Below are 21,072 nucleotides of genomic sequence, written 5' to 3' on the forward strand. Positions count from 1 at the left end.
CGCCCTTACATGGGTGCACACCTACAGCCTGATTCTCCCAGTTCTCACCAAAATCGGAATGTTTTTAGATTCAGTTCTGATGCAAGCAGATGGGCCTTGCAAGTCTCAATTCAGATCTTTCGCAGCCAACTGCAAGTATCCCAAATCCACAGGATAACTCAGGTAGTTTATCTCCTATAGATGACACACATCATCTAGGAAAGGAAAAAAGATTAAATGCGCACACAGTGGTGCATTGCAGGCAACTTATTACTGCAATAATCACTTCTACTTGTCAATACCAGGATTGCTGCTGCGTACAGTTAATCAGAGAAATAAGTTCTACTTCAGTAATCTCAGTGCATACATTGAAACCCAAAAATCACTCGAAGTATTCACCAGTTTATTTGTATTAGTTAAAAAATTGGCAGCAACTACATTTTTATGTTACAAAATGATTTTTGGCCTGCTGACAAAACTTGCTACGAACGACTCGATCACTAGTCACATTGTCTCTGTTCACCAAGAGGTACCTTAGGAAACAAGGCTCGTCAACAGCCTAACTGTACTCATTGTTGAAGCATAAAATGGTCCAAAAGACAAATTTGGTAGAAGCCACAGATACAGGCCAGAGATCCAGTCCCTACAGATCTGATATCCAGAGGTTCAATTTCCATTAACAGTAGAATATAGTAGTCACAGATGGGCTTTCTAAAAGGGAAAATTGACGTAGCTCAGGTGCCTGCAGGAATAATTCACAGCAGAAGCCAGGGTAAGCGCTTCTGGAGAGAGATGAGAAGCAAAGGGGGTTCTCCTTGCTCCCTCTTTGAAATGACATCGGTGCAGTTTCAGAGCACAGCGGTTTCTCCCATAGTGCAAGAAGTAGAACACAGAATTCAGTATGGCAAATAGGAATATGCAGTGTACAAGACTTTCAAAGATAACATATGCTACAAAAACCCCATGGTTAAGACAATCAAGCCTCAAGACTGTTTCAAACAGCTCCACCTTTAGGATTTTTAATTATTAAAATCATGTCACCGAATCAAAAGAGGTCACTAAACCCAAGCTTCTGTATTCTGCTTCAGTTACAATTATGAAGCCGGATGGTTTGCAGGCGAAGTATGCTTTATATGCTCAGGGTCAACTAGCTTGGAACACAGCAGTTTAAAAATTATTACGGATTAAAAGTAAGTGGCTGATTCTTTAGCACTCCTCCTTCCAGTCACTTCGTGCACTATATTCTCAGTCATATCTTGTTTTGACTTAAAACAAAAAATCAGGGCATAGTTCTGTTTACATGACTCATCAGGTGCTCTTCTGGGAGCTAAAAAGAAAAATAAATTTAATTACTGTTACATAGTACTGCAGGCAACTTTCAGGCTGAATTATAATCAAATGTCATTTGGAAACATACGGCATAATGTGAGATTGGATTAACTCCATTATCTCAAGATGAGAAATAAAGCCCAAATATTGAAAGCCTTCAAGAAGGCACCTACCTTTGGTTAATAGTTCCTTTCAAAAGAGCCCATGTACTTCTCCTGACACCGGGTCCAAGTCTATATCATAGAAACAGGGTCTTGTAGGGAGTCCTGGCATAGTGCTCATCTGGACAACGAAAGATAAAACATTACAATGGAAGCAGCATAGTTTCGTGCAGAAGATATAATACTAAATCACTGCTGAAGATTACAATGGCAACAGCTGATGCAACTCCTTGCACATGTGCATACTAGTTGGATGATGGTCATGTAACCGTTTTGAAGCATACCGCGAGAATCAGGAACTCCCGGCTCAGCAGACAGATCTGAGGGTTTTGTTTTTATGATGAGGATTTAGTTTGGCTTCTGCCTTTGCCAGTGACTGAGCCCAAGATTTGGCAAAGTACTTAGATATCCAGCTGACCAGTTAACTGTCAGAGGAGCATTCATGGGCTTTGCTGTGGTGAGACAATAATTACTTGTGGCAGCTTCCTGGTTATTAAAAGGAGGATACATGTTTTAATGCAACTTTGCTGACTGTAAAGTCTCAGTTGATTGCAATTCTTTAAGAGTCTAGAACAAGAAGTGTTAAATAATTAGGAATAATTATTGTCGAGAAGAGAGTTTAAATAGGTTTTTTGTTTTGTTTTTTTTTTAACTGGGATAAAGCTTAAACGGAGATGGAGAGGTCGGTTCTCCTGACTGGAACATTTCCGAGGCATTCAAGTCAGAAGAGCTGTGCAGTGGCAGAACTGAAGCTAGCACAACAGCTGCCAGCACTACCCCTGCCTCAGGCCAGTCCTCTCCAGTTGTCCCACTGCTGAGCACCCAGTTTCAGAGCTGCAGAACGCAAGGCCGACGGGGACTACGCTTGGCCTGATTTACTAATGCAGCTGACAGGATTTCCCCTTCCCTAACTCAGCGTTTAGCCCAGCAGCACATGTAGGCTAAACATGGATGCTCTACAAAGGCAGGCAACTCGTGGCCACGCTTGGTAGTTTGTGCCAGTGGTCATTAACCCCTTTAATAAAAAATTCAAGGTCTCATTTTCTGTCTGCATCATCTGGCCTCAGCTTTCACAATCAGTGTTGTTATGCCTGTCTCCATTAGATTAAAGATCTCTTTGGCAACCCGGTATTTTCTCCCTGAGCAAGTGTTTTGCACGCTAATCAAATCACCTCCCATTCTTCCTTTTGATAATAAGCTAAGGAGCAAGGAGGGAAAGCTCTATTGGTTAGGCATTTTCTGCAGTTCTCAAAACTGTTCAGGGAGCTTCTGGAGTCCCATCCCATTTTCCTAAGCCGTTTACAAGCGCTAACACCAGTCCCACATGTACCGTACCACTGCAGGCCTTGCATGGCTTGTGCGGAGGTAAAAATCACTTCAAGCCTACCCTTTGTAATGATTTCTAGGACTGCACTAGCTTTTTGACAGAGCTGCTGCTTTCCCAGACAGAGAACAGGGGGACTACAGAGAAGACCCTCATTCCTTGTCTTTGTGTTTAGTTGTATGAATATTTTGCTCTCAAGAGCCAAGGCATTAAGAGATCCCAAGTGCCTGGAAGGGTTTTCCTGTTTTCACCACAGTCACTGCCAGTCTCCGGTCACGCAGAGCAAGAAACTTCCTATTTATTTATGTATCACTGACGAATCATAGAGCTTTGCAGATCTCCACCTACAGATTCAGAGGGCCACAGCAGGCGCTGAGACAGTGACATTCAATAGAGTAGGAGGTGCCATATTGCTGAAGATGGGCCTGACTTACTATTTCTTGCACTTTCTATTTTGAAAGGAATGGTCAATTTTCCTTCTTTCCGACCCACAGGGCAGGCCGCAGCAGCTGCTCTGCTATCTATTTCTTAAAGACAGTCTGCTTAAACCCTGAATTTCTATGCAATACAGGATAACTTCCATCCAGGCTACTCATTTTCTGTACAAGTGTCTACAATGTTTAATGCACTCAGTTATTTTCAGAGCTGAAGAAATGAACTTTGCCTGCATTATCCTCCTCCCCTTCAATATCACATGTGCTGAAAAAGAACACAGGGCAATTCCCACTACTTACTTACATGAAAAAATTAGACCATGTGGATATCATCAATCCCCCTGCAAGATTTCAAATAAAACCAATACCAACTAAGAATGTATTATTTATTGCACTTGTGGAACTTCCAAAAAAAAAAAAATGCTATTTAGGAACTAAACACACAGAGCTGAATAAATAATTTGTTTCCAATTCATCAGCAGCACCAGAAAAGAAACTCAACCAATTTGAGTCCAATGATTTATTTCACTTTCATTATCTTCCATGCTCGACGTTAAATCTAGATAATCTTTGAAATTATATTTCCTTTAAAACCTCAAAGTATTTCATTAGAGTATAACAGCTTCAACTTTGAGCCAGAAAGGGAAAAACGCAAAACTCAGAAGCTGAGAAAAAATAAAATGTGACATACCTTTGTTATTAACTCTGATAACAAGAATATACATGCACCGGTGACTAATTTCACCTCAAATTTCTCATATCAGCTTCTGCATAGAGTTACATATTTGCTGCATTTTCAGCTCACAGTTCAATGGCTGCTGCCAAAAATTTATTTTGAGGCTAACACACCTCCTGCTGAATGGGTTTAAAATAGTGATCTGTTTCAAAATGCCCTGGGGATTGCTTCTTGAAAGGACATCCCTTCCCTGGCTTTGTAGACACCACAGAAAAGTGATCTTCATGTCCCTAACCAGAAGACTTACTGGCAGAATTAACACCATGATTTACTACATGTCCAAGAAAACATTAGGAATCTGGGAATGGAGCAGAAAGGAAAGAGTCCAACTTCATAGAAACTGAAGACATCAGAAAAAAAGCCAAAATGTTAGTTTTAATGTCTGAAAACATCTCTCTTGTGTAGCTCATTAATGCTGTGTACCCTTTCCTTCTCCAGTGCTTATAAAAAAAAATTTAAAAAAATCATTGTTTGGATTAAATCTTGGCTTGCAAAAAAGTGCCATTAATAACAGGAACAAGCATGCTATCTGTCATTTTATCCCAAAACACACATTACTCTCTAAAAAGATGGATGAGCCAGACTTTAATCAGGATGTGGTTATTTTATTTATGTTGGGTAATCTGGAAACCGTTAACCTACCTTTTTTTAAAAAAAAAAAAAAAAAAAAAGAATTAAAAGAAGATATCCAATATTTGGCTCTAGCTAGTATTTGAAGGAAGAAGGGATCCAACTCATAAATCAGCAAATTTCATCATCTGAGCCATGCACCCCTAATGCTTTTGAAAGCTTATTAAAACAGACTTCAGAAAGAGGTTCAGGCCCCCAAAATAAGAAATAGACAGAGCTGCTTGCTCCAACTGCTCCATCCCCTAAAATAATCTAACAATTTACTTAACTTTTGCCCAGAAAAGATTCCCCAGATAAAATTTCCAGTGGGTCCTTTCATCCTAACATTCTTTCTTTGGATGCAAACCTGAATGTTAGCTCATTCTGCAGGTAGCTCCTGCTTCTGCCAGGCAATTCATATCAAAGCTATTCCAGGATCCTGTTTCCATTGTAGCTACTCTCTCTTCTCTCAGCCGACATTATGCCAATCATGTCAAAGAACAGAAACTAAAAACTCAAGGGCATAGTGAAACGAATTGTTGGAACTGATGCAGGCTGAACAGCAAACAGATGGTCAGCAAAACCATGAGAACCAAATGGGAGGGGAGACTGACAAATGACTAACAGCACAGGTCAGCTTCACTTTGGAGGTGTTTGCTTTGTAAGAGTTGTCTTGTTCTACCCTGATCTGCAGGTGTACAGGCTTCACCTGCAATACTGCAAAGTGCTTTCATCAGGAATGCAAAGTCACAATGGCAATTAGGTGGCCCAAGGACTTCTCCCATCCCCTCTACTGGACTGCAGTTCCCAGAATTCATTAGCTAGAGAGCTCACCCTTTCCTCAAAATCCAGGAAGACAGAGATGTGGAACCTGAGGAGTACACCGCGGCCTCGCTAAGTATTCAAATGGCCAGAGGGTCTATTTTAACTTCCCTCTTCCCCATGAAAAAAACCTATTAAGGGCATCTAATACACTGGACTATTAAAACACCATCTGTAAATGACAAGGACTACCCTAATTTAAGATATCTTTTGTAACTGCTTACTGGAACACACATGAAGTTTTTTTCCTCACCCCACAGTAGAGGGTTTCACTCAATCACGTACCGTTCCTACTAGCGGATACAGGAATCCAGCACCAACACTGGCCCGAATGTCTCGGATTGGCAGAATAAAGCCCGTAGGTGCTCCTTTTTGTTCAGGGTCATGAGACAACGATAAGTGCGTTTTAGCCATGCAGATTGGCAGGTTTCCAAATCCCTGGGAAAGGCAATGAAAAGAGAGAGAGAAAAAAGAGAGAAGTGAAAAAACAGTAACCTTTCCAGTACACAAACGTAACTGCTCTATTCCGCCATTCTCTGCAGACATGGGACATTTTATCAGGACATTTTACTCCTCACCGACTGCTTCATCCACAGCCTGTCAGATCCATTGACCATTCTGCATCCCCATTCCTTCTCTCTCAAAGTCTCTCCCTACTCCCTGCTAAGTATTAAAGAAAGAACCACCGAGCTCCCAGCACATCCAACCAAGGAAAAAATTAAATGGTATAGAAGTGTTAGATATACAACCTTGATAGCTAACTTATTTTTTACTGTCTTTCCAAAATGTTAATTTAAACAGCTCACAACTAAAGTTCTTGTTCAGCTGAGGTCAGTTAATTAGAAATGTTTGATCAATATAATTGGAGGTCGTAAGGAAGTAGCAATTACATGGCTATGGTATTTTGATAGACTTGTAAAGGAATATACAAGAAACATGAAAGTGAGAAACCATATATGCCAGTAGTAAATAGGCTGCAAAAGCAAAATTATTCGAGGACGCTGTAAACAAAGAGTGGCTAGTTCTCACATTGCTCTTCTCTTCAAAGCCCTTTACAGACCTTCATTAATGCAGAAGCAGGTAAATTCACAAGAACATCACGCTAGAGAAGAGTAGAAGCAACACAACAGCCAGAAAGCATTTAATTCAACAACCAGATGCCGGGTTCAAAACCTATAAAAGTAGATGTTTTTTCCACAAGAAGTATCATGTCACCTCTGGAACTCTTTCCCCAACATAATTGCGATGGTCAAAAATCCATATGGGTTCAAAAACTGACTAGACAACTCAGTGGAACAAGATTTAAAAAAAAAAAAATCATCAGAGACTATTTAGCACCAGTCTGGCCACTTGTAGTTCCCTAATTCCCAAATTGCTGAAGGACTGGAGAGAAGAGTAGAGAAAGGTCACTGAATATTCCTGCTCTTCTCTCCCCATACACTATCATAGATGTGCTTCTGGGCCAGATGAGTTCTGTCTTCTCCACTAGAAGCCAGAGCCAGTTTCTCCCTCCCCATACCACCTCCTCTTCCTCCTCTGCCATAGCAGCATCCAATGAGTCCTGGACAAAGGACATGGTTTGGGTAATGATTCCATTCACGCACAGTTTGAACACCACTGTTCAATACCAACATTTCAAATGAAAAGCACCATTGGTATCAGGTGACGTGCAAGACTCACTTGCTTAGTGTACAAGGCGACTTTCTCCTGTGCTTCTGGAAGTAGCTCAATGTCACTGGCCCCGTAGATCTGCTGTGCAATAAGCCTGATCTTCTCTATAACAGGGAGCTAGAAAAAAAAGACAGGCAAGTCAGTGTGGCCAAACTACAAACAGCTGTAATCTCACAGCAGCTTCACAATCCTTCATACATGTTGTGCAAGGCCCATCTGCAGATACAAGAGCTATTCCCATTTGCTGTAGAACAAAGCTATACAGTAATTTGAGGGTTTTCAGAACAGGTTTCATTTATCTTGTTGTTTCTCTTAGTAAGAGGGCAAAACTAGTTTACTACAGTCAGAAACAGAGATACACAACAGTATCTCTTATAAGCTGTGCTTGCATATTAATTATGCCAGCTGCAAAAGAGACATCTTTATTCTTTCTCAAGTCTAAGTCAAAAAGCGGACAAAAATAATTTGAGGGAATACAAGTTAATGGTTAAATAAAAGCACAAATAAAACAGGTTAAAAAAGAAAAATTGAAAGCATCTGTTAGAGAGCTAAAATAGATATAATGACATAGCTCTGTACCTCATTAGGTTCTTGGATACATGCATGCTATTAAAGGAGGATTCAGGCCATAACCTGGGAACTAACAGTGACTTCATTACCTCCAAATCATCTGCCAAATTTGCTTAAGTACAAAGCCATTAGAAAATACACACACACACTCTCTTCCACCCCAACCTATAGTTTGACTTACTTGCAGAGAAAAAAAAAAAAAAAAGTTAAAAATGGACAAATTCTGTTCCATAGCCTGTTGCATAGATTCCCATCCTGAGCAACAAGTGCACCCAGAAGCTCTGCGGTAGGTAACAGGTTTGGTCAGGCTTGTTCCAGTCCACGCTCTGACAGGAATGCACATCTCAAGTTCATGAGATAAACTTCCCCCTACCCGGGAACATGGCTGCCATGGTAGAAACCTGTTTGTCATCTCTAGCAGAGTCACAGCAGCATCTCTCGGTGTCAAAAGTAAACGGTATTTCACTTGGTAGTCAAAACAACAAGAACTGACTAACTAGGTCTTTCAGACTGGTGGAATAAATGTTATGTTCTAAAACCAAATTTCTTCTCAATTTCTCAGAGCAGCCTTCCAGACAGCCTTCAGCAACTGAAGCTAGTGGAACCAACTGATCTCCACCTTACAAACAAAGTACCTCTGTAATACTGCAAGTTCTTACCTCCACATTATAGAGGAACCTGAAGTTGCTGGGTGCCTGCGATGCTCTCTGAACAGCTTGGGCCAGTGCAACTGCTCCTTTACCTCCCTCTGCCCAGTGAGTGCACTCCACAGCATCGAACGCTCCCGCTTCCTTTGCCAGTTGTACTACAAGGGCCAGTTCAGCCTTTGTATCTGTTCTGCAAGGAGAAAAGTTTGCGCATTTGTACCAGAATGCACACACAGCAAATTAACTGTTCTAACCATTTTTCACTCTTATTGACAACATCCAGAAGCTGTCCAAAAATCAGAATCCAGCCATCGGGAAGCTGCTGAGGGGCTATCCACCACAGCCTTCTCCACCTTGGTGAAGGAAGCTACTCCACAGAGGAAAAGACAGCAACAGGGAACTCTGGAACTACATACACAAACCCATGGACTACTGACAGAACAGCGTTCCAGGCTTCCTGTTGTATCTGTCCTGTATCGGCAATGCAACTCCTGTTTTCAGAAGCAAACTCAAAAAGGCGTTAGTATTGCTGATTTAGAGGTGCTATATCATGTGCACCCAACAAGCTAAAACCCACAATTTCTCTAAATCAGCCAATATGAATTTACTTCAGATGAAGAACCCTTAGCTGGCTACTCCGCTTCAGCTGGCATCAGCTTTAACACACCAGTTCAAAGCCCTTCTGCTTGCATAAAAAGACCACACACAGATTCTATTTCCTGTGCAGCAGAACATGCGGAGCCCAAAATGCATCTTAGCGGGGCATAATTATTCCATACAGCAGACCACTGAGCACAGCGTGGTCGACAGCACAGGCAGCTCACCATCTATTATGAGCTTGGATTCTACATCATCACAGGCACCTTTTATCCACAGTAATTTGGCCAGTCAGGATGTAAGTGATGGTAGGTAATAGTCACAGATCATAAAATCGTAAGCTAATTTAAACTAAGTAATGCATTTGAAATGACTAAGCGGAGCTCCCCTATTTATTCAGCATCTTCCAACAATGCAAAATGCTGCAAACAACACATCAACAGCACTGAAAACAAGAGTTTTATAACTCTGTGTATAAACACAGCATATAAAGTGCCACAATTTTATTCCCATGCATCACTTCCATGTCCCAGCTCACTTACTTGAAAGCATTGACAGCCACTACTACTGGGACACCAAACATCCGTGCATTTTGGATTTGCTTGTTTAGGTTACTACAGCCTTTTGCCAACAGTTGAAGATTCTGTAAAGACGACAGCAAGCAGGAAGCACATTTTATCAGGGGCAGTGAAACTTTTGTTCCAAATCCACTACGTCCACAGCTAATGATAAAAATGTCAAAATGGGAATGAAACCACAAAGGCAAATCCCCAGTGCTGCTTTCTGAACGGTCCAGAGCAGTGCATGCTCTTGGATGGAAGCCAGGAAAAGGAATGACTACTTCTAATGATCACTGGTTTCAGGTGCCAAGCCAAGGTAAGAGAAATCACTTGATTTATCTTTTTTTTTTTTTTTTGTTATTCTTAGTAAGCCAATACCCATGCTCATTAACTCCCCACACTAAAGCCTCATTTTCCTCTCTGACACGTTCCTCTTTATGTATTAAATATCATTAGCAGTGAAGTTCATGACACTTGTTTGAAGTCTGTGGCAACAGCTTTCTGTTTACACATATTTACATTTTGCAGCATCAGAGACTATTCATGGAAATCCAGACATTTCACCCCTTCCTATGCAAAGAATAATTCCTACAGAAGCTCCACATGTGAAAAAGCTGCAGCACTGTAAAGAGAGCCAAACCAATTACCTAAGTATACACAACCATTCAAGGCACAAGGATAGAAGCTGAGACTTTAGTTCATTTTCCTCTCTGCTTACAAAGGAGGGGGGTGAATAAAAACAGAAACTGCTGCTGCTAAGAGAGTAATTAGAGAGGCACTCTGAATATTTTCAGAGACAATATTTCAGCCAAGAAATTACTCCATACTGAGAGGGTCAGGAGACAGAGAGTAGATATTACTATGAAAAATTGAGCGCACAGACAATTGCATGAGCTCAGGAGAAACGAAAAGACTCTGAATACTGGCTAGGTCAAGTACAATAAATGCTTGAAAGAGCAGAGCCAAAGTAACATCATAAAAAAAAAAAAAAAAAGAACATTACAGCTTGTACGAGGAAGCATTTCCCTGGCAGCTAAAGAAATGACACACACTAGCTATCCAGGCGTGCACTGCATGACGATATTGTGTCATGACCGCAGTTAGTTGGTCAACTGTCACAACAGCTAAAGAAGGTTACCTCTTCCATGTACTCCTTCGGTAAAGGTACCCCAGCAGTGACCTGGGAAAAAAAGGAAGAAAAGAAAAGATGGAATGCCATAAGACTTTTATCCATGACAGCAATTCGTGCTTGATTCTTATTAAATGGCATCAAGATACAACATTCTACTCTAGGCTAATCCTTTTTTTCTAAGAAAAAAATAAAACGAAAAATAAAAGACTGCAAGATGCACTCACAATACAACAAACGACTGACTGTGGTAATATCACAAGTGCCCCAGCACACAAGCACTTCATTAGGACAATAAAACAAGCAGGTATGTACCTATAACATATGACAGTGAAACAGCTTACAAGCAACAGGGACATATGGATTCATTTTACAACTGCAAATCTCAAGACAATTAATTACAAGCAGATCAAACCCTACAGGGCTTTAAGTGATTGGATCAGAACAACAGTAACAACCCCTCAGGCCTAAAGAAAACCCTGCCTAGTACTTACTGCAGGCCCTCCTCCATGCATTTTCAGAGCTCGGACAGTAGCAACCAACACCACCACATGAGGCCGGAGACCAGAATAGCGGCACTTAATATTAAAGAATTTCTCCATGCCTATGTCTGCACCAAATCCTGCTTCTGTAACTAGAGTAGGAATTAAAAGAAAAGAAGCTTGTGAGAGGTTGCTGGGTGGAGAAATCATGCTCTGATTATATAAATCAGAAGCTTCTTCCAAGACAAAAAAAACCCAAAGACAGTCACAATAAAAAAGGCAGATCCCTCCCTGCAGAACAAATAAACAAAAAGCAAACAAAAAACCACCCCCCACACTTACCAACAAATCCCTCTTTACCCACAAGCTTCAGCGCTATTTTGTCTGCCAACACTGAAGAATTCCCATGTGCAATATTGGCAAAAGGTCCAGCATGAACAAACACTGGTGTTCCCTAGAAAAGGGGGGGAGTGGGGGTGGGAGAGAGAGAGAGAAAGAGAAAATCAGAGGGTACACTTTAGCAAATCTGCAGCATTTCAGGAGCTAAGTACTATGGTACCTGAAGGTAAAGAAAAATACTTTTAGAAGACAGATCTTAAAGCCTTCTGATCAAACATTTGTTATCAGTAATAAGGACTACAGGGCAAACAGGATTATAATAATCTGCATAAGTGGAGATATTAATTCGCTTAGAAAAAGGATGGCTAAATCCCAGCAACTCTTTGCCATTCTGCATCCACACCATTCAGAGTCCCCAAACGCTTCCTGGCATTAAAGAGAACAGAACAGAGACACAGCAAAGTTTAGTGCATTTCCTCAGGCAGACCTAGAAAGAAGCCAGCCTCCTCCCCTAGCCCTGAACCTCAGGTAGGAAACCACAGTAAACCTCCAATTCTAAGCTGAGTAAGCCCACGCTGATTGTGATGAATGAACTAAGCCAGTTGCTTCTTGGCTCTGAGAACGCACATATAGCAAATCATCTGTGCTCACCTCTAGTGTCTGCATGAGGTTTGGTTTAATAGCATCTTTCATCAAGACAGCCAGAGCACCAGTCACTCCCTAAAAAAAAAAAAAAAGGGCAATCAGTTTCCAGATGTAGCAAGACCTTAAGACAGTTCCCATGCAGTGTCAAGGCTCTGCTTTTGTCCTGGTGAGCTTTCAGGACCAGAACCAGCAGTTGTTCTAGCTATACCTAACTCTAGCCAGGGCAAGGCAGAATGGCCTTTACATCCTTGTAAGAGGATCTGTGATTTCTGCTGGGGGCAGCCTCTTGGTTGTGACCTTGCTTGGCCATCACTTTGCAGTGAAGGCATGAAGAACAATCGCTGTTTCAATGCTATAGCAAGGTTAGTAAACAATGGCAGCGAGAGAATAACCCTTAGGTACACGTGGTTCACCGTAGCCCATTTAGTGGCACAAAGCAGGGAGTTTTTCAGGACAGTTCCTATACACGTTGATATACTGGACCACACTCATCACCCTGGTATCTCAACTGTAGCATTACTGTCTGTCTTTTGCAGAACCTAAACACACTAAGAAGTTTAAAGTTACACCTATGTCAATGTTCTTGGGTTTTGCAGGTAGACTTCTCTTGGACTTTTTTCCTTCCTCATTTCAGCAACTAGGCTCTACATATTGGCCTTAAAACATCATAACAAGCAGCTACATCCCAGCCAGGTCTCTCGTGCAGAAATAACTTTTGAAGTGAACCTCTGTGCTCATGAGAAACACCAGGCTGACATCATGAAAGGCAAACACTGGAGGCCATGCTTCCTCTGAGGTGCAGCAATATACCCTGCTGCAATTCTGCTTCCCGCAAAGTGAAACTTGTGATTTTATCCACATCTGCTTTGGGAAAAGAAAATGAGGGTTTGGTCATCCTTGTGATTGACACAGTCCAGTAGAAACCAAACCGGCTGTTACCCAGCACTTGCAAAAGTAACTAGAATTGCTATCATGGGTACTGAGCCAAATGTTCACAGCAGTTATGAAAACCTTGAACCGTGATTTCTTTTTCTTCCCTTTTAATTTCAATTGGATTGCAGCACTCAATTATACAAAAGATTTTTTTTTTTTTTAAAGACATTCACTGCTTTGTTTCATTAGTTTCAATCTTGCCACATGAAAGCTTATTTAACGTTTAATGGATAAGCTTTAAACTTCAGTCATCTCCAGAATAATGAAAACCACAGAGCAAGATTTCCATGGCGACATTTCAGGCCTGTGTCATTCAGCTGCACTTCAATACATCCCATCTCTAAAAACCTGTAGTCAGGTTTTGATTCCACATTTCTTCCCTGTTTCTTTGGGCTTCCTGGTAGCACACTCATGAGACCGGTTATATCACAGCAGAAGGACCCAGACATCTTATTGTGCCAGCCTAGTCTCCGCAATCACCACATTTCTGCCTGCACGAGGAGCACGTAACACAGTCCTAATGATGCAAGCCAATAGCCACCATCAGTGCAAACATATAACATTCAAGAGAACCTGTGGGACAGGTCTGATACCATCCTTCATTCTGCAGTTGCAATGGACAAAATTAAATACAGTTAGATTTAAAAAAGAAAAAGGTAAAAAAAATCTTGAGATGAAAGACTTCCATCACCCGGACTCTAGAGAAAACTCAAAGCAACTCCCTACCCAAGCACCATCTGCTTCCACTGCTGATGGGCAGCAGGAGAGACTCCTGTTTTCAGAACACAGTTTAACTCAGGTAGCAGTAGGAATTAAAATCTCAAAGCTGCCTACAGAAATTTGGCACACACCCTCCCTCATTCCCAACAAATGTCTCACGTAAGGACATTTACAGATAAATGGTTCCCAGCACAGCCCTTTTCCTGCAAGGCCAGAGTCAGGCCACATTGCTAATCTACTGTTTCTTAGACTTATCCTGGGAGGAAGTAAAACAAACCAAAAAAACCCCCAAACACACAAGAAAACAAAAAACCCCACAGCAAGAGCTGGGTAAGCCTTAGTGCCGTGTCCCACCTTGCTGGAAACACAGGTCAGGACACCCACCTTGTGGATTCTTCTATCCCACTGGAAAGGTTCATTCAGAAAATGCAAGACAAACCTCATTAACACCACATCATGCAAATTTGTAATACTCTTGTCTTTTGCAAAGCAGGCTGTGAAATACCTACTATACAGGACAGCAGTAAGCATCAATATCATATCTCTATTGACTAGTGCAACAGTCCTGAGCCTGTTCTCTGACTTGAGGCCAAGTGGCAGGGCACAGTTCACACATAGGGCTCGATGCCCCTTCCCTTCTCCAGACAGGGTTGCCATCTTCAAAGCATTTATTGGAAGAAGTGTCTGGGGCATAGGCTATTCCCCTGAAACCACACTGAAGCACCATTTGGGAGCGTGCTAGTTGACACACTCCACAAACATGTCAAGAACTGTACTAATACTTATTGTATGGACAGCTGCAAGATAGTGCTGTGGCTTGCAACTGCTTTACATACTGGCAATAGACATCACCAGTGCTACTACATTCAGCATTTCATGCAGTGGAAATGAAGGATTTGTGCCCCTCAAAGGCTGCACTATAGAGACCTTGCACTTTTTGCAAAGGGTTTGGCTTTTATAGCATTCACAGTCTCCCAGAATAAGATATTTCATAATCTGTAATTAAATTTGCATGAGGTTTTGTTCCTGCTCAACGTTTTCCTCACTCCAGGGAGCCTGAGAAACAGGATGGCCAGCAGGATGCATTTTGAGTTCTTCCGATTCGTAAATATGCTTTTTATCTAGAAGACACCATGTATTTCCCCATTAATTCCTATGGTGCTAGCTTCAACTTGACACACGGCACAGAACATGGGACCTTTTGTTCCTGTCCAGGTCACTTGCATACACACACTCTCTGGGTAAGCTGCTAGGCACACTGAAGTAAAAAACCTTCATTAACTCCAGGGGTTAAATTTCATCTTTGTTCTTCTATATGCTAATATGCTATGGTCTTTTCTGTACAGAACTGTCTCTATGCTTTTTAGTCCAAGGACTTTCAGAAGTAATAGGAAAAAGTTAGCATTTAAGAACTGAATGACTCTCTTACAAGGTCATCTGCTGTAACTGGTTCTCCTCTCTTGCTGGAAGCTACTACCATTCTGCCCAGTCGCTTTTTCATATCATCCAACCCATCAGAGAGCGCTAGGACTGCCATGATTTCACTGCTCACCGTGATGTCAAACTGAGCCTGCAAGAGATGAATAAAGAACGTGAACTCACCAAAATTCCGTAGCAGCAATCCTTACCTCCGCTAAATTCTTGAAACAAGACCAATCATCACCATCATAACAACAAAAACAAAAAAAAACCAACCCAGACATACAAATATAAAAGAAATCCAAAGCATTACTCTCAGAACATACTTCATTTGATTTGGCCATTTTAAACTGGATTTTTTTTCTGCAAAATTAAGGAAAGCTACTTATTCCATTGATATTACATGACTCTCTCCTGGCACATACATTAGTGATTCATGTAAGAACGCTTAACAGTAATAAATTATATTTTTGAAGACTGAGCTTACTAACTCATCTAACTATCACTGAACAGTACAGTAAATGACAAAAAAAAAAAAAAGATTCTATAGGAAATGAAGGGTAGAATTCATCTGATATAACACAGACACCTCCATTGAAGCTAAGCACCCTAGGGACATTTCAAGTCAATAGAAAGGCTTTTCTGAGCACAATTCATTTGAACTATTAATTTGACAGTTACTTAAGGGATGAGAGGAGTCACAGCCCAGATTGCCTATTTTACTCTATTGATTATATAATGAATCTAGGCAACAAGCTCAGATGGTGTGTCTAGTTTTGGCCAGATACATCCCACCCAAAGCATCTGCAGTGGTGAAGATTAGCCATTGCCATGCATCCTATTTACAGAGGGCATTTGGGTACCACTGTTACTATGCCATAGTCATCCCAGTTTGGGAAGCCAGCATTCGGGAAACAGGGAAGGAGGGAACAGACAATAAAATTAAACATTGCACCAGTAGCAAATTTAACTGCTTGGCTCAAGGGACTTTCTGCTTTGTCTTTAACAAGGTACTGGTAAAACATGGAAATACTTGGGAGTTACAGAAACTTGTTTTAGGACCACATTTTTCAAAGTACTTTTTAAAACATGCAAGAAAAGGGAAGAAGTACCATTCGTGAGAAGCCTTTTTCTGTTGGAGACTGTCCAATAGTGATTTTCCTAAGGAACCTGTCATTTGTATCCAGTACTGCAAGGAATGCAGAGAGAAAGATGAGAAGTCACGTTGCAAGTCATAAGTCACATCTATGCTCTATGACAAACACTTAGCTAGATCACTTATGAAGAGACGATGGCAGTTTGAGATACCATCCTCTCCTCGAGAATGGCAAGTGCTACTCAACGTGATTCTTCCCCAAAACCGAACTGCAACGAAGTTAAGATACCCACAGTCCCATGCAGACCCTGCACTGCATCCAGAGGGAGCCCACCTCCCTTTGCATACATTAACCACAAGTCCAAAGCCTCTCTGAAAAGCAGAGATGCTAGTATTATTCCAATTGCTTTTTCAACATCATCAGACAATGTGAAATCAGGAAATTATTATGGCCAAAAAGATATAAAATTATCATTTTATAAGTTAAGTGATAAAATGGTCAGATTCTACCATTTAGTAAGAATAGTTTCACCCAGCCCCATTAACTCAAATTACCTTGGAAACAAAAACTATCAAATACCGGCTTAAATTTGCCGTTTCTTAATATCTGCTTGAAAAATACTAAGTATTTTATAAAATATTTCCCATGAGGCAGACTACTTTAGCCTCATTACAGGTTATGAAGCAAATTTTGGAGACTACATTTCACACTGTATTTTAATAAAAAAAAGAAAAAGCAACACTCTTGGGGTCTAAATCAGAAAAAAATGTCCAGATTTGAAATTTCTTTTACTAGTGAAATATTAAATCTGCCAGACCAGAGACTGATCTTACCTTTAGGCATCTTTTAAAAACCTTTTAAAAATATGGCCTTTATTTGTTATCAGTCCCCAGCAGAGCAAGTGGGCAGATTAAAACTGAGTTTAATCCCAGAACCCTCTCCTTGCTCACAGAACTTTCTCAGTCAGGTAAAAAGGCTGTTGGCTACAGTTGCCAAACTCAACTTCCTCAGTGACTGACAAATGCAGAAACACAAACTTGCACCAAATAGTGAAATCTTAATTGTTGTGAATTCAGAGCAGATTCAAGCCCCTGCATCAGACCCTTAGAAATGGGATCCCAGCTGCAGGCATCTATCCCACCATACACGCAGAAGGAGAGGCCAGCCCTGCCCTCTTTCCCATTTTCCCAGGAAACGCAGTTCCTGCTGCACTTGCAAACCTCTCTTTTGACACGTTTTGTTTCTTAATGATTCTTTCATTTAATTGCTCTTGTACCTCTTTGCCATGTTATGGTGCCTGGGTCAATGTCCAATCTCACAAATAAGTTTACTTCTTCCATTGTCAAAGACGTAGGATCAGTTTTGTTAATGCCCAATTTCTATGGGAGGAAAGGACAAATAAAAGAAAAAAGGTATAATGAAAAGATTCACAGAAATGAACCTTTCACTAGGGCAATGAGCCTTCGGCAGCAGCATCTGCATATTCAGAAATAAGGAGGGGCTGCCTTGTTGGCGCCCCTTCTCCTAGACCCCACAACAACGTAAGATGATCCTTATCAGTGTATATCTGGAAGCAGAGCTTGCTGCTGGCCAGCTAGTAAAGGGCAAGGCAGACAACAGAGCTCATTAGGGCAGGCTGTCACCAAGCTTTGTGCAAGGCATCTACAGAAAGAGCAAGAGAGCTCTGCAGTTCCTTACATGCCTTGTTCTAATCATTAGTCTCACATGCTTACATCCATTTCTCATTAGTTTGCCTAGGGTCACTGCACACAGACATACGTATTTAAAGACGCTGCTTTCAGCATGCTGGTTAAGCAGCACAAAGGAGGAATTAAACAACTCAGTAACAAAGCTGTCAGCATCCCAGAAAGCTGATCTTGAACATACTGAGAGGATGGGCAGTTTGCCAAGTTGCTTAATTGAGAGAAGAATTATCTCAAGAAGCCTGATAGAAGCACAAGCTTAGGAATGAGGAAAACAATTGAGTTGATTTATGAACAAGCAGGCTTTTTTTAATTAACTAGACAGCTAAGTCATATTTTTCTCCTGAAGAACAGCAGGGAAAAAGAAAGCCTGTTCTCTTCCTCTTCAAGCACATCACTTAGAAAAAGAAATTAAAAAACCCAAGAAGATATCATCTTTCTGGAGTATTAGCATCCTGTTCACATCTCGATGTTTAATAACCAGAAGAGTGGTTAGGGTAGAGTTCCCTCAGCAGTCCGTCAGGAACACCAAGCAATATGACATAGCCTCATAGCTCAGCAGTGGAAGCAAACCACACATTTTCTAATAGCTGAGACATTATAGCCAATTAATAAATCAGTTTTAGCTTCCTATGTAGCCTGACTATTGCTCCCGACTTCCAAATGGGCAACGTTACATTAATTTCTGAGGATCAGAGGAGCTGTGGTCTGCTCAGGGACTGCCACTCAATGACAGTGCGACTCACCTAACTGGAAATTCTTTTTTGGGGAGAGGAGGAGTGGGCAATGTAGGGGACAGGTATTTTTTCCATTTTTCCCTGTTTTCTCAATCTGGATAAGACAAAAAATTCTCTATGTTCTCTTTTCGCTGAATTTTGTAAGTTGCCTTTTTTTGTGCGGCATTATCTATATAGCTGTCACATGGGAACTATTCATCTCTAGCTGTAACTGGACGTAAGGTACAGAGACTGATTCTGGTCCATTCTTAAACTGCATTAAGGACACTGAATTGACACTATTAATAAAGGGCACTAATCCCTTTGCCTCTTCCCATTGTATTACTCATACAGCATATGATGAAGACAGTTACATCAATGATTCTTCCCCTTGGGGCTGCATCTCACTGTTTTCTGTGCTGTAAGAAAGGCTACCACGCTTCTGCACACTTTATGTAAAAAATAAATGCCAGCAGAATGACTTAGAGGACAACACAAGGGTTTCTGTAACCTAGCTCTGCCTACATAAAGGATAAGTAAATGGAACAGAACTGGAAACCAACGCGAAACCAGTGAACTTACCTGTAGTCTTCGAATCTGAATGTCCGAGAACTTCCTAACACCATTAACAGAAGGCACCAAACGGTTGTAGAGAGCCTTGCAGAATGAAACAGGTAGTTAATGAGCACTGCTGGCACACCCAAAACATCTTGGCCAGAGTGGGCTGGGCTCAAATACATCATAAGAAAGGATCGTACCTGGTCAGTCTGAGTTAGCTCATGGAATATACGTGCATCGACAGCAGCAGCGACCAGGTTGTTGGCTGCAGTGATAGCATGGATGTCACCCGTGAGGTGAAGGTTAAACTAGAGGAGATAAACCATATCAGTTACCTCATCCTGCTGCAATTTTCATTTATTTCAATTCACCGTAGACAGATGGAAAGAGAAGTATTAATAGCAATGTTAAAGTGGGTGAGGGTGGAGGGGGAGAGATTGCTCAGTGTAGTATGTGGAAGAGAGGAAAGAATTTCTCTAAAACAGAAAAATGCCTCCCCCACATTTATGTCATTTTACAAACTTCCAGAACGAAGCTTCCAAATAAAAAGTTGTTTGCTTTTTTTTCCCCCATGAGAACAGTTCTCATAGGCTTCTTGACACCTGAGAAGACCATGGTATGGCATATCTGCACTACTCCTCCTTCACCTTCCTTCTGACCCACTCTCATTATTTGCACCTCAGGTTTCACACATACATTAGCTGAAGCTGCTGCTGCTCCCACAAAGATATCGGAGCTAAATTGAAACTAGCAACCTTGGGTAGCGCTAGCAGTAAGAGCTGTGGTTGCACAGAGCTCTGCATAAGCTAACCACTCAAACACACAGTATCGTAGGCAGAACTTGTAGACCATGTACTACGCAGTGACACTGCTAGTAGTTTTCTCAGTTCTATCTCATTAAAAGGTAGTTTGGGGGAGTTTGTCTACATGAGTTATCTGCCTGCACTGTAGCTATACTGACAAATGGCTTGGGATATATAGCTTACGTGACAAACTTGCATTATAGCAGGGGAGTAAAAGGTGTGGTTAAACCAATCCTTTCCCTCTGTAGCAGAACAGCAAAGGAGGAAGATGAAAAGGGGACATTAAAAAAGGTGATATGACAGAAGACCTTACAACACCATTTTGTTGAAGCCTTGCTACTGTGGTCTTAAAAAACAGATAGCTCCAAGCAGAATGCAGCTACTCACACACTGATTATAAATCCTAATTAGTAAATGCTAATTGTTGTCTCATTCTACATACATGCAACAAGAAGCAGTTATTACTACCTTGGTTCTGCAGTATGAACTCAAAAGTTTTTCACTTGCTAATCTTTTCCTAGGATGAAAGCTGCGTGCAGAAATATGAAGTGATGTATCAAGGTCATTACTGCAAGGAGTGACTCTAGATACTTCAATTTTACGAGACATGCATCGATTAAAACACCCCCACAAAACTATGTGTATTTATACCATGTGGGTCATACTTAAAGAAAGTCCTTTCAGTCAGTTTGGTTCCAAGAGTGGGGCTGTTTCACACTGCTGCACATAGTCAAGTATTTTGGCTCATCTTATTAACACTCCCAAAGAGGAGGAGATTATTTTTACTGTCACATCTATCATTCACACATGTTCTTGGCACCTGACTAAATCAATATTCTGCCTCCTTAACATTTTTATATTTTATGGACTTGCTGCATCAATTGGAACAAACAGCCCTTTTGATCATTTCTGCTTTTCTTCCTAAAATTGCCCTGTGTCAAGTGCACAAGACAAAGGTAGAATTCCACAGGCAATTACTTTGAGAGTTGAGAGAAGCATGAGAGCATGTGCTACACGTGCCTTTCAATTCCCTGCCCCCAGACAGGGGATTTTACTTGCTGCCAAGTCACGTCAGAAATATGCTGCTGT

The 21,072-nt window shown here is 41.2% G+C and overlaps 1 protein-coding gene across 1 annotated transcript in view; it reads right to left on the reverse strand.

Annotated features, from left to right (window-relative positions):
- Nucleotides 1-365: 365 nt before the first annotated feature.
- The window catches only part of MTHFD1 (methylenetetrahydrofolate dehydrogenase, cyclohydrolase and formyltetrahydrofolate synthetase 1), a 43,878-nt gene continuing 23,171 nt past the window's right edge, over nucleotides 366-21,072 (reverse strand). The window contains exons 14-28 of the mRNA XM_087747928.1: nucleotides 19,381-19,488; nucleotides 19,205-19,279; nucleotides 17,480-17,582; nucleotides 16,219-16,295; nucleotides 15,117-15,257; nucleotides 12,041-12,109; nucleotides 11,393-11,504; nucleotides 11,063-11,202; nucleotides 10,578-10,619; nucleotides 9,422-9,522; nucleotides 8,295-8,472; nucleotides 7,075-7,182; nucleotides 5,680-5,832; nucleotides 1,482-1,590; nucleotides 366-1,306 (exon numbers count right to left, since the gene is read on the reverse strand). Of these exons, the coding sequence (XP_087604054.1) occupies nucleotides 1,501-1,590; nucleotides 5,680-5,832; nucleotides 7,075-7,182; nucleotides 8,295-8,472; nucleotides 9,422-9,522; nucleotides 10,578-10,619; nucleotides 11,063-11,202; nucleotides 11,393-11,504; nucleotides 12,041-12,109; nucleotides 15,117-15,257; nucleotides 16,219-16,295; nucleotides 17,480-17,582; nucleotides 19,205-19,279; nucleotides 19,381-19,488 (1,497 nt within the window). The 3' untranslated portion in view covers nucleotides 366-1,306; nucleotides 1,482-1,500. The remainder of the gene's footprint in view (nucleotides 1,307-1,481; nucleotides 1,591-5,679; nucleotides 5,833-7,074; nucleotides 7,183-8,294; nucleotides 8,473-9,421; nucleotides 9,523-10,577; nucleotides 10,620-11,062; nucleotides 11,203-11,392; nucleotides 11,505-12,040; nucleotides 12,110-15,116; nucleotides 15,258-16,218; nucleotides 16,296-17,479; nucleotides 17,583-19,204; nucleotides 19,280-19,380; nucleotides 19,489-21,072) is intronic.

The sequence above is a fragment of the Nipponia nippon genome, unplaced genomic scaffold, assembly GCF_047370975.1.
Source record: "Nipponia nippon isolate SJK-2023a ecotype South Korea unplaced genomic scaffold, ASM4737097v1 scaffold_11, whole genome shotgun sequence".
Classification (NCBI taxonomy): Eukaryota; Metazoa; Chordata; class Aves; order Pelecaniformes; family Threskiornithidae; genus Nipponia; species Nipponia nippon.